Below are 10,737 nucleotides of genomic sequence, written 5' to 3'. Positions count from 1 at the left end.
TTTTTTAATAAACTTTCTTTTAGACAGTTTTAGATTTATAGAATCATTGCAAAGATATTACAGGGAGTTCCCATAATACCCCACACCCAGTTTCCCGTATTATTATCATCAGACATTAGTTTGGTAGCTTTGTCACAAAGAATCAGTACTGAAATATTATTATTAACTGAACTCCATACTGTATTCAGATTTAGTCAATTTTCTCCTGATGTCCTGACTCTGTTCCAGGATCCCGCATTACATTTAGTCACCATGTCTCTTTAGGCCCGGGGTGGGGAACTTCTGGCCCTGAGGCCCTCAAAATCATTTGGCCTGGCCCTGCCAAGGCATTAGGGGTGAGTTAATTAAATGTTTGACCAAACGTAGGCTAATTTTTTTTAAATATATTTTTATTGATTTCAGAGAGGAAGGGAGAGGGAGAGGGAGAGGGAGAGAGAGAGAAAAACATCAATGATTAGAGCGAATCATTGATTGGCTGCCTCCTGCACGCCCTGTACTGGGGATGGAGCCCACACTGGAATCGAACCTTGGACCCTTTGGTCCGCAGACCGACACTCTGTCCACTGAGCCAAACCAGCGAGGGCCATAGGCTAATTTTTAAGTTGATAATATTGTATGGCTCGGGAATGATGTTACAAATATCCAAATGGCCCTTGGCAGAAGAAAGGTTCCCTACCCCTGCTTTAGGCTCTTCTCGGCTGTGGCTGTGTCTTAGACTTTCCTTGTTTTTTGGCCTTGACAGCTTTGAGGAGAGCGGCTCAGGCATGTTATAGGGTGCCCCTCTACGGGAATTTGCCTGATTTTTTTTATGATTAGACTGGTGTTATATGTTTTTGGAGGAAGACCACAGAGGTAATGTGCTATTCACATCATGGCAAGGGTGGATGTTGGCCTTGATCACCTGGCTGAGGTAGGGTCTGTCAGGTTTGTCCGCTGTAAAGTTACCTTCTTCCTTCTCCCTCTCCGTTCTGTCCTCTTTGGAAGGAAGTCACTGTGCGGTCCACACAAGGCCTGAGGAGTTATACTTGACCTCCGGAAGGGAAGAATATTCACATAGATTATTTGGAATTCCTCTGCATGGGTGATTGGCCTGTTCTCCCTCTTTTTCTTTTAAACTTGGAAAACATTTATTTACTTTCCCACATCAGTACTCACTGATATGAGTAGCTAAATTTTGTATCTCCTCAGGAAAACATAGCACCATTGAGTGTCTGGTACATCCTGTGGAGAACTTCAATCTTAGGTCACAGCATTAAGAGCTCCTGCTTTGGTCCCATAAGCTCTCTTTGAAATGACCTGTCCCTCATTTTTTATTCATTCATTGGCATCAGTATGGACTCATGGGTATTTATTCTAAGCTTTGGGTTATAACCTAATACTACTTTATTTATTTTGTCAAGCAACTCTTGGTCACTGTAGCTTCTCTATACCACCTTTTAGGCCAGAGCTGCACAAGGGACATGGGTGCGGTGTAAAAGGCCTAATGGTACCAAGTTGCCAACTTTGTTTTCCTTTCCTGAAATAAAGGGAAGAAAGGATGCTTCTCTCAACTCATGGGTAAGGGGGTGTGGGTTAAAGACCCCAATTTGGCCCAGCCAGTGTGGCTCAGTGGTTGACCATCAACCTTTGAACCAGGTGGTCATAGTTCGATTCTGGTCAGGGCTCATGCCCAGGTTGTGGGCTCGATCCCCAGTAGGGTGTGTGCAGGAGGCAGCCAATCAACGATTCTCTCTTATCATTGATGTTTCTATCGCCCTGTCTGAAATCAATAAAAATATATATTAAAAAAAAAAACACACCTCAGTTTGACCACCAGCCTCCCCTGTTTCCACCTGTCTTCACTAAGCAGCTGTGAGTCAGGGACCTCTGATGGGCGTGGTGCTGTTCTGGGGGAAGGTGTTAATCTCCCTTTTCCCAAAGAGGCTGATCCCATGGATCCCACCTCAAGACTGAAGTGAACAAGTGCTTTAAGAACTCCATGCTCAGTTAGCTGCTGGTTGCACTCGGGCCCTGTTCTGGAAGGCTTTTGTGTTCTAAGCCCAGGAGCAAGAAAGGACTAATCCACCAGCACCCTTGCCCCTTCGCACTCCCATTTGGTCCTCCTACCTGCCCTTCTTTCTCTTCTACCCACTGCTAACTCCCAGCTCTGCCTTTGTAGCTGAGATCTGTGGTCTCCATGCACCTAAACCACCCCCTACCCCTGGCTGCAGTGCCCTTCCCCGTTCAGCCCCCTGCCCTCGCAGTCCTGGCTGAGGTCCTGGTTTCTCTTGGTGCGCTTCATCTCCCCACAGGTTCTGAGCTCCGAGAAGGCAGGCTGGGTGTCCAGTCACCTGGCCCTGCTCCTTGCCAGAGGAACTGGGCTCCCTGTGAGCTCATGTGTGGGTTGAAGTATAGGTCTTGGGAAGTTAACCCTAAGGACAATTTTTCTGCCCTTAGGAAGTTAAGGCGAGGGACAGGAGACAGAACACATGGTGTCTCTGGGGACTGAGCTGTAGCCAGAGCACCTCCAGGCCTGGGTGACAAGAAGGTTACAGAGAGGCTGGGAAGGTCAGCACGATCATGGGCCCCACACGCCATGACTGTTGTGCACCTCACATGGGAGGGGACGCCCACCCCACCTTGGCCCCTCTTGGCCCCACCTGGCCTTGCCAACTCCCAACCCTGGGAACCCAGCTGTGGGTGCTCAGTCCGGGCAGTTGGTGGGGCAATTAAAACGCTGAATGGGTGCCAACAGGGTTAATCACTGCTGTGTTTATAGAGGCGCCTTTCTCTGAGGATCGCTGAGCCCTCGCTGCGCATGATCTCATTCCTCCTCTGGGATCCCTCACTCTGGAACACCACCAAGAAGCTGAGGCCAGAGTGGGTGAACAGCAGGATAAAGGCAGCGCCGGAAACAGCCCCGGCTGCTGCCACCCACTTGGGCAGGCTGATGAGTGTTTGCTCTGGCAGAGAACAGGGCCCTCAGTCAATGCACTACACACAAGAGGCCAGCCTGCTCTGTGCCAAGGGCCCCTAAACACCATGTCAAGACCTACTGTGTGCCAGGCCCTGCTGGGACCAGAAACCTAACTGAATATATAAATTCAGAGCCTCCTCTGGAGCCCACATCCAGCACGGCAGCCTCCCCTCTGCAGTGCACTGGGACAGGTGCTTCACAAAGTGCATGGGTTGGGAGTGGCCGGAACCGGAAGAGTGGGGGACCTGGCGCTGCTGCAGCGATGTCCCCCAGAGCGGGTGACCTTTGAGGTGGACTTTAAGGAAAGAGTCAGAAGAGAATTCCAAGAAGAGGGAATGGCAGGGAAGGGTGAGGAGCCAGGATGAGAATGCTATGTGATGTGAGGCCAAACCAAGGAACCGGGGCTTAGTTGGAGAGGGGAGGTGTTAGAAGTCGGCAGAAGTTTTCAAGCTAGGAATTAACCATTTTAATTAGATCGTTCCTTTCAGGCAGTGAAGCAGAGGGGGGGTGGCCAGAGGAAGAAACACCTGGTAGGAGGCTGGGCTGGCCCAGGTTAAAGACATTGAGACGGCGACTGAAAATGTGAGGACGGGAGCTGGGACCTCTCTGTGCGAGGGGACCAGGGAGAGGAAGAAGTCAGAGATAACTGAGCAAGGGCTGCTGCAGAACCAGGGAGCGGAGGAAGTGCAGGGGCCGAGGAGCCAGAGGAGCCTACAGTCTGAGGAAGACAGACTAGCCCCTGCAGCCGAGGCAGGATGGGGCTAGGCTTCTGATGCAGGCACTGGCATCCCGCTTGCCTGGCTTTGCCACCACATCCGCTGATGTTATTTCATGGCCTCATTCCTCCCCCTAGAGGCTCCTGGAAGCACAGCCACTTCCTCCTGAGAGTGAATAGGCCCCTGGCTTAAAGGTCTCATGGGTCTGAGTCCCCAGAGTTGCAAGGTCAAGCCCTTGGCCCTTAGGCAGGCATGTGAGCCCTTTTAGGAGCTGGGTGGGTGGGGGACTCACTGAAGGTAGTTTCTATAGACCATGTTGTCCCCGCTAGAAGGGTGGAGAGAGGCTCACAGCTGTCTTAGCTCTCACCTCAGACCTTGCCAACCCAAGGTGCTCACTCCTAAGAGATGGGAGGATGTGGACCCTGGGGTACAGGGATGGCCTCGTTTGAGGGCTTGCTGGGTATCAGCAGGGGCAGGGGCTGGCCCAACACCTCTGCACCAGGATCAGGACTCTGGGCAAACCGTGTTTACCAGAGATCCGAGGGCCTATTTATAGTCTCAGCTGCTGCTCTCTCTGGGCCACGGGGGAGGGGCAGGGTGGCTCCTCACAACAAGGGTGGTAGTCACTGGCTCTGCCCACCTGCCGCTAACCAGACCCCTGGCCCCTTCCCATGGCAGAAGAGACCTTCCCCTTTACCTCCGCCACGCTGCGCTCTCTCCGCCTGCAGCGAGAGTGGCTGGAGTGGGAGGACAGGCGCAGGGCAGCAGCCCAGCTCTGCCGGAGCCAAAGGTGCCCCCCAAGTTCTCTGGCCCGACTGGCTAGGCCTCGCCGCTCCTGCCGAGACCCAGCGGTCCACAACGCCCTGTTCTCCGGCAACCTGCAGCAGGTCCAAGCCCTGTTCCAAGATGAAGACACCGCCAACATGATTGTGGAGACTGTGAGCAACCAGCTGGCCTGGTCGCCTGAACAGGGTAGGGAGCAGCAGGTGTGGGCAGAAGGGGAGAAAGAGGGAGGGGGGGTGGGGAGAGGGGGAGAGCCCCAACCCCTCCCTCCAGACCATAAACTATGCTATCCTTTCCCACTGCCCGTTCTAGTTCCCTGCTAAACAGCGATGAGGCATGGTTAGTGGTTTGTATGTTTTATCAGAATTAAAGTTATATTAACACATTAATTACATAAGAATACAATTATATTCTTATGCAATTTTTTATGAATATATATTCACACATGAATATTTTTTTCTTCCACAAAATGAAATTATAATCCATATGCTATTTTTTAACCTGATTTTTTCATGTTACATGTCAGTAACCATAAGTCAGCATGATATTTTATATAGGGGCATAAATTCTCCTGTATGGGTATGCCATGATTTATATAACTAGCCCCCAAATAGATTGGAGAGAATCGGTTCCTTTTTTAAAAAATATGTTTTTAATGATTTTTAAAAATATTTTTTATTGATTTCAGAGAGGAAGAGAGAGGGAGAGAAAGAGATAGAAACATCAATGATGAGAGAGAATCATTGATCGGTTGCCCCCTGCACGCCCCCTACTGGGAATTGAGCCCACAACCGGGAATCAAATGGTTCATAGGTGCTTAACCACTGAGCCACACCAGCCGGGCTGGGTTCCTTTTTTTAAAGGCTATTTTAAATAGCAAATCATGAACATCTTTGTGTACTTGCCAGCTGATTTCCTTAGGATCTATTCTGACCAAAGGGTTTGTCCCCTGTAAACCAAATATCTCAATTGAGATTGCCCTGTTTGATTGACAAGAGATTGCCTCCATCCTGGCAGGGTAGCTCAGTTGGTTAGAGCCTTGTCCCCATATGCCAATATTTTGGGTTCAATCCCCGGTCAGGGCACATACAAGAATAAACCAATGAATGCATAAATAAATGGAACAACAAATTGATGTTTCTCTCAAATCAATAGAAGAAAAAAAAAGAAAGAAAATTAAAATAAAAAAAAGAGATATTGCCTCCAACCCCACCCATGGATTTGGGGTTCAAAATCCTTGGAGAGCATATGTTCTCACAGTCACCACAGGCTCCAAATTCCTGTTTGGCTTCAACTAATAGAGATGTGACCCTGCGCAGGGCATCCCTGTCTCATCCTGCAGCATGTCCATCATCCCTCAAATGGCACTTGGCCTTATTTAAATTCTAATAATAAATAAAACATGCTTTATCCAAGCGTCGGGACACCCAGGACTTACTTCACCATAATGCATAGTAACTTACTGTTGGATATTAGGCATCTATGTCCTTTAGACAGGTCCTTGGCCATTTCTACAATTTGGATCCAACACCAGTCCCATGAACAAACTCTCTCCCGCTCCTCCTTCCCCCACCCCCACCTCTCATTCTCCCAGCCCCTCCCCCCTTGCTTCTACCCTCACTTTCATCCCCACCCTCCCCACCCAGAAGTGTCGTGTCGTAGAACCCCAAGCTCATGGCTCCTCCAGCTCTGCTCATTGGCCACTCCCAGGCTCAGCTCCAGGACCTCCTGTTCATAGCTGTCCCCATCCCCAATGCCAGAGCCCCAAGTGGACCAAACGAGGCAAGAACTCCATCAGCAGCTCAAAGACCCAGATGTTCCCTTAACAGAATTCACCCTCCTTAGTTGCCCTTATGTGTGTTTTTTTTTTAATTTATATGATATTAAAGTCTTAACACCAGTACCTTAGAATGTGACCTTATATGGAAATTGGTTCATTGCAGTTGTTTTGTTTTGTTTTTTTAATACATTTTTATTGATTTCAGAGAGGAAGGAAGAGGGAGAGAGAGATAGAAACATCCATGATGAGAGAGAATCACTGATGGGCTGCCTCCCACAAGCCCCCCACTGGGGATCGAGCCCGCAACTCGGGCATGTGCCCTTGACCAGAATCGAACCTGGGACCTTTCAGTTCGCAGGCCAACGCTCTATCCACTGAGCCAAACCGGCCAGGGCAGTTGCCCTTATGGTTTTAAAGAGCAATTAATTTTTTTCTATGACACACATACTATGCGTTGTTACAGATTGACAAACTGTTCTAAAAGGCTGTTCTGATTTACTCCCAAATCAGGGCTTGAGTGAGCCCCTCTCCACAGGTACAACCTGGCACAGAGATTGTGCTCAGCCAGGGGCACAGAAGGAAAACTGGCATCAGCTGTTCACCGCAGCCTGCCCTGCTTCCGGGTCTCACCACCCCCGCCCCCCAATACTGTCTGCTCTCCACAGGGTTCTGGATACTGACCCCCAAGACCAAGCAGACAGTGCCCCTCACGATTGCTGCGGCCCGAGGCTATACCGACTGTGCCCGCCACCTCATCCGTCAGGGAGCTGAGCTGGATGCCCGGGTTGGGGGCCGGGCTGCCTTGCACGAGGCATGTGCCCAAGCCCACTCCGACTGTGTGCGGCTGCTGCTGGCCTTCGGTGCCAAAGCCAATGTGTTGTCTGAGGAAGGCACAACCCCCTTGCACCTCTGTACAGCGCCCGAGTCCTTACAGTAGGTTCTCAGGGCTTGAGATGGTTTGGGGAGGGTGTGTGTGTGTGTGTGTGTGTGTGTGTGTATGTGTGTGAAGCTCACGGCCTGGAGACAGGTCTCATTCTACAGATGAGAAAACAGCCTCAAAAAGGTGTAGTGACTTGTCCAAGATCACATCAGCTACGCCCTGAAGGCAGAAGCCCTGTTGCTTCTTGGGACAACACTGTTCCAACTACAGTCTCTCTTATTCCTTCTGAACCCACTGTAGCCAAATTCCTACCTGTTTTGAGGTAGGCATCAAGAAAGATCTAGCCCTGGCCAGTTTGGCTCAGTGAATAGGGCATCGGCCTGTGGACTGAAGGGTCCCAGATTCGATTCCGGTCAAGGGCACATGCCCGGGTTGCAGGCTCCATCCCCAGTTGGGTGCGTGCAGGAGGCAGCCCATCAATGATTCTCTCTCATCATTGATGTTTCTCTCTCTCTCTCTCCCTCTCCCTTCCTGTCTGAAATTAATAATAATAATAATAATAATAATAAAACCCCTCAAGGGCTCCTAGGAGACACTCCATAGCCCACATGCTGGGAGCTCTTCTGCTTAGCTCTAGATCAGTGATGGGTCCAGAGTGATGCAAATTTTCGAGCTCTTTCTTGAGTTCTTATGGGCACGTGGTACTCTTTCCAGTAGACTTTATCCTTTTAAATGAAGTGAAAAACAGTTTCACTTACTGAAATCCTACCTACCGAGTGAGCTTTTCAGTGTTATTTAAATTTAGTATTTGGAAACAAAATTTAGCCCATGATGAAACTTACCGAGGAAATAAATTCGGTAGTTATGGATGACTGTTTGCTCTTGGCCACTGAGCAAAGTGCCTACTGAACACGCGCACTGAAGGAGAGCTGGAATTCTGGGTATTTGGGGGGAGGACATTTGGTCCTCAGGGTTTCATTGGAGTTGATGGATCTGCTCCTGACTTCCAGTGGCTGCCATTCAGGCTTTTTAATGCTAAATTACTCTTAGTTTGGTTTCATCATTGTTTATTGTGTATTTGGCTTACCCCACAGTGGTTAATAATGAATATTTGCCTGTATGGTGTTCTGGCCTATGATTTTTTCCAGGAACTAGACTACTAAAAAATCTGCGCTTCCTAAAATTTGCTTTCTGTTGTCTGGTTCTGTTTGTTTGTTTGTTTTTAAATATATTTTCATTGATTTCAGAGAGGAAGGGAGAAGGAGAGAGAGAAACATCAATGATGAGAGAGAATCATAGATCGGCTACCTTTGCACACCCTGCACTGGGGATCAAGCCCACAACCCGGGCATGTGCCCTGACCGGGAATCGAACTGTGACCCCCTGCTTTAGAGGTTGACACTTAACCATTGAGCCACACAGGCCGGGCTATTTGTTTTCTTTAGAGTAAAGCAGGGTAGGTGGGTCCCCAAGTGCCTTCTTTTGTTGGAGTGGGTGTGGCTGGTCTGGAAGGGTGGTCTTCCGGTTTGGAGGCAGGAAGAAAATATTAGGATTTCTCCTTTTTCTTTTTGACTCACACTCATTAATGTTCTGTGTTTCACGGTGTACACAGTAGTGGGCTTTCAGTTTTGTGTATGTGCGCTCTCCACTCGCCAATGACTCAGAGCCAGGCCTTGAGCTCCCGGTGGGACGGGGGCTTCAGGTGAGACTGGGGAGGGACTGTCTGAGGCCGTGAGGACTAGCGCCCAGGGAGCCACCAACAGGCTGTGTGTCCTCGGCTGCTCTGTGTTCTCTCTGGGCTGCTTTTTCACGTGAAAACTGAAGATGCTCCTGGTGACTTCCGTGGGGCCTTCTGTGAGCCTGAGGGTGGACACCTGGCCCGCCTTCGGGTGCAGGGGGTGGGAAGAAAGGGGGTAAGGGGTGACAGAGGGCTTCTCCGGCCCGGCCCGGCCTTGGTCCCTCAGGATTTGCCTTGGGACCTTGTGCCCTGCCCCCAGGTGCGCCAAGCTGCTGCTGGAGGCCGGAGCTACCGTAAACGTGGCTGCGAGGGACAGCGAGATGACACCCCTGCACGTGGCGGCGGCCCGCGGCCTGGAGGGGCACGTGGCTCTGTACTTGGCACACGGAGCCGACGTGGGCCTGCGCACCAGCCAGGGCGAGACCGCGCTGAACGCCGCCTGCGCCGGGGCCGAGGGCCCCAGCGATGGCCGGAAGCGCCAGGCTGTGGCGCGCCAGCTCCTGGAAGCCGGGGCTGATGCCCGGGCGGCCGGCCGCAAGCGCCACACGCCCCTGCACAACGCCTGTGCCAACGGCTGCGCGGCCCTGGCCGAGCTGCTGCTGCGCCATGGCGCCTGCGCTGGAGTCTCCAACGCAGCGGGCCACACACCCATGGACTGCGTGCTGCAGGCTGTCCAGGACACCCCCGACTGGGAGCCCGAGGGCCTCTTCGGGGCACTGCTGGACTACGGGGCCCAGCCAGTGCACCCTGAGGTGCGTAGGGAGAGCCTGTGAGAGGAGGGCCCAGTTGGGGGGGGGGGGGGGGATTGTGCCTGTGGAATTGCCCCACCGCAGGGGACGAGCGGGGGCCAAGAGACTGAGAGCCCACCTTTTGTGGCCAGAGGTCTGTCCCCATCTTGGAAAAGACCAGTGAGGGCTCTGGGGGAAGATATGCAAAGGAGAAAAGGGGTCCCAAGGAAGCTAGCTGGGGCCGGGAGGTCGTGGAGCAAGGTGAACTGAGCGTGGGAAAGTATGAGAGGCTCGGACATTGTCTCTGGATTTGCATCTGCCCCTGGTTGGGAGGGGCATGGTGCCCCTGAGACCCTCTTTTGATTCCTAGATGCTGAAACTCTGTGCCAACCTCCCTCGGGCACTAGAAGTCCTACTTAATGCCTACCCTTGTGTTCCATCCTGTGACACCTGGGTGGAGGCAGTACTCCCGGAGCTGTGGCAGGTGCGTCCCCCCCAGGGGCACAGATCCAGCCTGGGCTCTGGGGGAGATGGAAAGAAAGGCTGGGCCCTAGGCGTATCCCTCCAGAATGGGCTTCCTGGGCTGGAGGAGGCCAGGCAGAGTGAAACCCCTGAATTCTAGGTTCCCTCTACCCCCTAGCAGCTCAGAACAACCTCTAACTCCACACCCCTCTCCAGGCTCTTACCTGCATCCGCGCAGACATTTCTTAGGCATCCCTGACTCCGTGTGCACTGTGCCAGCATCTTTGGAGCGGGGATGGGTGCAGACATGGTATAGACAGGGCTCTGCAGTGTGGTTCCAACTCCCATGATCCCTGCAGGGCCTCTCTGGCTCTGAATCTGAGTCCTTCAGGATGCATCAAATTTTACATGTTGCAAAACCCTAGAGCCCTACCACTAGGTAGCCCCCAGTTGGAAGGGCAGAGTTAAGGGTACTGGGCCATCTGACCCTGTTCCACTCACGGCCTAGGAGCATGAAGCCTTCTACGGCTCGGCCCTGGCGATGGTGAACCAGCCCCGGCGGCTGCAGCACCTGGCCCGGCTGGCTGTGCGTGCTCAGCTGGGCAACCGCTGCCGCCAGGCTGCCGACCGCCTCCCGCTGCCCCAGCTCCTCAGGGACTACCTGCTGCTGCGTGTGGAGGGGCGCATCCAGTGA

The 10,737-nt window shown here is 52.1% G+C and overlaps 1 protein-coding gene across 1 annotated transcript; it reads left to right on the top strand.

Moving 5' to 3' along the window:
• Positions 1-4,343: 4,343 nt before the first annotated feature.
• ASB16 (ankyrin repeat and SOCS box containing 16) lies at positions 4,344-10,737 on the top strand (the record flags this gene model as incomplete). The annotated part of the gene is made up of 5 exons (XM_079797011.1): positions 4,344-4,644; positions 6,901-7,168; positions 9,113-9,605; positions 9,952-10,065; positions 10,552-10,737. 5 exons carry the CDS (start codon positions 4,344-4,346, stop codon positions 10,735-10,737), a joined length of 1,362 nt encoding a protein of 453 aa, XP_079653137.1.

The sequence above is a fragment of the Cnephaeus nilssonii genome (assembly GCF_951640355.1).
Source record: "Cnephaeus nilssonii genome assembly, chromosome: 19".
Classification (NCBI taxonomy): Eukaryota; Metazoa; Chordata; class Mammalia; order Chiroptera; family Vespertilionidae; genus Cnephaeus; species Cnephaeus nilssonii.
Note: the sequence above shows the minus strand (reverse complement) of the source record. Positions and strands in the feature narration are given on the sequence as shown.